The following is a 4840-nucleotide window of genomic DNA, read 5'->3' as shown; positions in this document are numbered from 1 at the left end:
CGCCAACTTCCCGTTGCCCGAATGAGGAATCGGGGCTCAGAGCGGCCCCAGGGAAACCATGCTGCATCTGCAAACACAGTCGCCGCCGGCAGGATTCATCACCCGGCAACTTTGTGACCTTGTAACCACATCGCGCTCCCTGCTTCCTCACGGCCCCAAAGTTGAAGCCACTGCGCCGGCGCTCGCAGCGAGCTTCCAAGTAGCAGGAAGAAAGGTTATTAGGATGTTTCTGGGGAAAGGCCAGCTGTGCGCCGACCCGGGGCCCCATTGGCTCAGCTGCGGCCCAGGCCCAGGGTGCGGCCCCGTTTCTGGGCGGTTGAGCAGCGGCCGGTCCTTATCCGTCCTTTGCGTGTGCGGAACGAGCGTGCGTCGGGTCCCTGTCGGGTGGCCCCTCTGACCGCTGTGCCCGTTGCCTCGCAGGTCGGCCCCCGAGCCCTCCGCCATGATGGACATGAACCTGACGCGGCCGGACAACGCCACCCTCCTGATGCTCCAGGACCCCACGATCGCGGTGGCCCTGCCGGTGGTGTACTCGCTGGTGGCGCTGGTCAGCATCCCGGGCAACCTGTTCTCCCTGTGGGTCCTGTGTCGCCACATCGGACCCCAGTCGCCGTCGGTCATCTTCATGATCAACTTGAGCGTGACGGACCTGACGCTGGCCAGCGTGCTGCCGTTCCAGATCTACTACCACTGCAACGGCCACCACTGGGTGTTCGGCGAGCTGCTGTGCAACGCGGTGACGGTGGCCTTCTACGCCAACATGTACTCCTCCATCCTCACCATGACCTGCATCAGCGTGGACCGCTTCCTGGGCGTCGTGTACCCGCTGGCCTCGGCCCGCTGGCGCCGGCGCCGTTACGCCGTGGCGGCCTGCGTGGCCATGTGGCTGCTCCTGCTGGCCGCCCTGTCCCCGCTGGCCCGCACCGACCTCACCTACGCGGTGGAGGCGCTGGGCATTGTCACGTGCTTCGACGTGCTCAAGTCCACCATGCTGCCCAGCGTGGCCATGTGGGCGATCTTCCTGTTCACGCTGTTCATCGTGCTGTTCCTGATCCCCTTCGTGGTCACCGTGGCGTGTTACACCGCCACCATCCTCAAGCTGCTGCGCACCCCGGACCCCCACGGCCGCGGCCAGAGGCGCCGCGCCGTGTGCCTGGCGGCCGTGGTCCTCCTGGCCTTCGTCACCTGCTTCGCGCCCAACAACTTCGTGCTGCTGGTCCACATGGTCAGCCGGCTCTTCTTCGGACGCAGTTACTACCACGTCTACAAGCTCACCCTGTGCCTCAGTTGCCTCAACAACTGCCTGGACCCCTTCGTCTACTACTTTGCCTCCCGCGAGTTCCAGCTGCGTCTCCGCGACTATCTGGGCTACGGCCGGCTGCCGACCGACGGCACCGAAGCCCGCCGGGACAGCCTCTTCTCCGCCCGGACGCTGTCGGCGCGCTCCACGGCCAGCGGTCACGCCGACGGGCCCGAGGGGGCGGGCCGGCCCTGCCTCAAGAGGCAGGAGAGCTTGCTCTGAGCCCGCCGTCCCCGTCTGCTCCCTGCGCCTGGTGCAAGCCGGACCTGATGTCCATCTCTTTGTTTTTTCACTCCGGGCGCTGGGAGGCAGCCAGACGGCCGTGGACACGCTCCGGATGGGGGTCTCAGGTCACCCGGTCGCCCCCGTCGGGGTGCAAGTTCGCCTTTAAATGTCGCAACTGGAGACCGCCAGACGGGACGGCCGCCTGGGAGGTGCGAGTCAGACCCCTGCCGTGTGGACGAGAGGCTGCAGAAGCCGAGTTGGGCAAAGGATGATGAGTGTCTGCAGCCACCGTGGGCTCCCCGAGACGCCCTGGGGTGCCGGAGGGGGGTTCCCTCCAGCCCGTTCTCTGTGTCCCGGGATCCCGTGGGGACCAGGTGCCCCGCGACAGCACTGGCCCCAATTCCTCGCTGCTTCAGGACGACGAGGGGCCCCCGTCTCTGGAGAGTCCAGGAGGCCCGAACAGCGGGTCCCAGGAACCAGGCGTCCGCCCGGAACAGCAAAGTTTCTGGCGGTTTGCACGTCCCGAGGGGATGCACGGGGTTGGGTCCAGGGCCCCTTGGCAAGAGGACAGCCCCGGAGGCTGCAAGGCCAGAACCAGGGCAGGGCCAGCGGGCCGGGACCTCGGGGACCCCCAGCGTCCCCCCCAACGGGATCCTGGAGCCCCGGACGCTGGAAGAGGCAGGAGGGACCCCCACCCCGGAGCCTCTGGAGGGAGCGCGGCCCTGCGACCCTTGACCCCAGACTCCAGGCCCCAGGACGGGGGAGGATGGATGCCCGTTAAATGAAGGCCCCCAGTTTGTGGGACTATCAGCTGCCCCAGGACCCTTGCACGCACATTGCAGGCATGCCGAAATTCCGTGGCCGTGACGGTGGCAGATATCAAAGGCCGGCCCTGGGTGGGCTCCCGGGTCCTCAGAGCTGACGGGGACGGTGCAGAACGATGGCCGGCCGGGGAGGGGTAGGGGACCCCCAAAAAGGCTGGCGTGGGTGACCCCGGATTTTGCACTGGAGGGTGTGACTCCCTCCGTCCGCTCTTCCCGGCCGTCCCGGAGCGGAACCCTAGAAAGCGCTGTGTCGAGTCAGCGACGTCCACGGCGGGAAATCCTGAGGCCGCCAGAAGCCGGCGCCACCCCCCACCCCACCCCACCCCGAGTCTGGCCGTGAGCCTCCTGCGTCTGATGCAGCGAAGCTGTGAAAAACCTCAAACCGCCCGCACAGAACCCCTTCCTCCGGCTCTGCGGAGAGGCCTCGCCCCTTGAGTGCCGGCTGTCTACGTGACATCCTCCTCCCCGGGGCTGTCAGATCCTCCAGCCCTCGGGGGGGGACGGGTTTCCATCCAGACGTTGTTGCCCCCTGTGGCCACAGTCAGCCCACCCCCTAGGGGACGGTCCTCGAAGCAGAGAGGCCAGGCCCGGCCTCGCTCTGGTGTCGGCATTCGATGACCTTGTGTGTCTGTGTTTCCCCCAGAAACCGAATCCGTTCTGCTGTTAACAGCAGGAACACGCTTGTATTTACAGACACGGAAAGAAAAAGGGTGATCCGTGCTGCAGCTCTCGGGAGGATGTGGAGAGCGGGGGGCGCCCTCGGAGAACAAGGACCCTCGGGGACGTTCCTCATTGTCCCCAGGCCGCAGGGCGAGCGGGTTTCTCCCTCTGACTTCTGACCCCTGCCTGCCAAACACGTGTTGGAACCGGCACGTGATCCTCCCGCGGGGCCCCTGGATCTTCGGGGACAAGACCCTCAGTCGATGGCAGAGTCAGGTCACTTCCGAGGACATGGCGTGCAGCGAGCGGGGCAGGGGCACACGCGTGTGGGGTATGCGGTGACCTCAAGGATTTGATGGGTGGGAACACGGGGCTGTGGCTTTGTTGAAAAGAAAGACTAACCTGTTAAAGGTGTGCATGCAGACAGTCACGGGTACAATGGTATGCTGTTGGATGTTTGCTGTGCAACACGACAGCGAGGACGTGCATACATGCACGCATCCACACACACATGCATACACCTGTGCACACATGCATATGCACACCTGTGAGCGCACACATGTACACGTCTGCACACAGGCATCACTCGTGCACATGCATGTATGTGCACGCACATACAAACACACACCTGCATCCATACGAATGTGCACATATGTGCATGCATGCATATCGCATACCTGCATCCATATGCACACGCACACACATTGCACACACGTGCATATATGCACACGCACCCTTGCATGCACATACACATGCATGCACACATGTATACACACATGCATACATAGGCACACATACCCGCATCACTCATGCACATGTATATATGCACGCACATGTGCACACACGTGCATCACACACAAGCCACACATGTCTGCACATGCACATATACACACGCATCCATATGAACACATCACACATATTGAATGTATGCGCACATATGCACACATACATGTGCATATGCATGCATGCCTGCACATGTGCTCATACACATGCGTGCATACATTGCGTGCACACGCACCCACGCATACATATATACCTACCTACACACGTGTACACACACGTGCGTGTGTGTGCATGCACGTTCGGGAGGGCTGGGTGAAAGAAACAGGGCAGAACGCTGACCCTTGGTAACGGCTGAAACCTGGCGAAGGAGACGGGTTACGTGACATCATTCTCTTGACTTTGAGCTTCTTTGCAAACATAATTTTGAAAAACGTGGTGTTCTGGAAAATGTTGCACGAGGACACTTGATTCTGCGAGCTGTGTCCTCGCAGGCTGGGCTCCGTCTCCCTTCGGAAACGCAGAGGACGGAAGGAACCCCTGCTCTCAGCCCAGCTCTTCTTTCTTCTCCCTCTCCTTCCAATTTTGTTTTTTTTTTATTATTATCATGGCAAAATACACACAGCATAATCAACCGCCTATTGTTTTTTTTAAATAAATGATCGGCTCGTGCTTAGAACTCAGTAGGAGTCTTGGGCTCGCTCCCACCCCATCGGACGCTTTTGGAGAATTTACGCTAAAACCTCAGGGGGATGGCTCCTCCCAGGGGTCCATCCTTCCATAAATATTTTCTACGTCTGCCTTTGAAATACCTCCTCTGTTTTCTTCATCCCGAGAAGATTTAAGGGACACCCTGGGGGCAGCAGAGAAAGGTGCTCTCAAGCACGGTTGGCGAGAGGGTTTGGATCCCGGGTGCAGACATGGCCCCACTTGGCAAAGCCATGCTGTGGTAGGCATCCCACATATAAAGTAGAGGAAGATGGGCACGGATGTGAGCTCAGGGCCAGTCTTCCCCAGCAAAAAAAAAAAAAAAAAAGAGGAGGATTGGCAG

The 4840-nt window shown here is 61.1% G+C and overlaps 1 protein-coding gene across 3 annotated transcripts in view; it reads left to right on the top strand.

Moving 5' to 3' along the window:
- Positions 1-4598, top strand: part of P2RY8 (P2Y receptor family member 8) — a 51676-nt gene extending 47078 nt beyond the window's left edge. For all 3 annotated transcript variants that reach the window (XM_070603580.1, XM_070603581.1, XM_070603582.1), the window contains one exon: positions 421-4598. In XM_070603580.1, the coding sequence (XP_070459681.1) occupies positions 421-1522 (1102 nt within the window). In that variant the 3' untranslated portion in view covers positions 1523-4598. The remainder of the gene's footprint in view (positions 1-420) is intronic.
- The last annotated feature ends 242 nt before the right edge of the window (positions 4599-4840 follow it).

Source organism: Equus przewalskii, chromosome X (assembly GCF_037783145.1).
Source record: "Equus przewalskii isolate Varuska chromosome X, EquPr2, whole genome shotgun sequence".
Lineage (NCBI taxonomy): Eukaryota > Metazoa > Chordata > Mammalia > Perissodactyla > Equidae > Equus > Equus przewalskii.
This window is presented reverse-complemented; position numbering and strand designations above follow the sequence as displayed.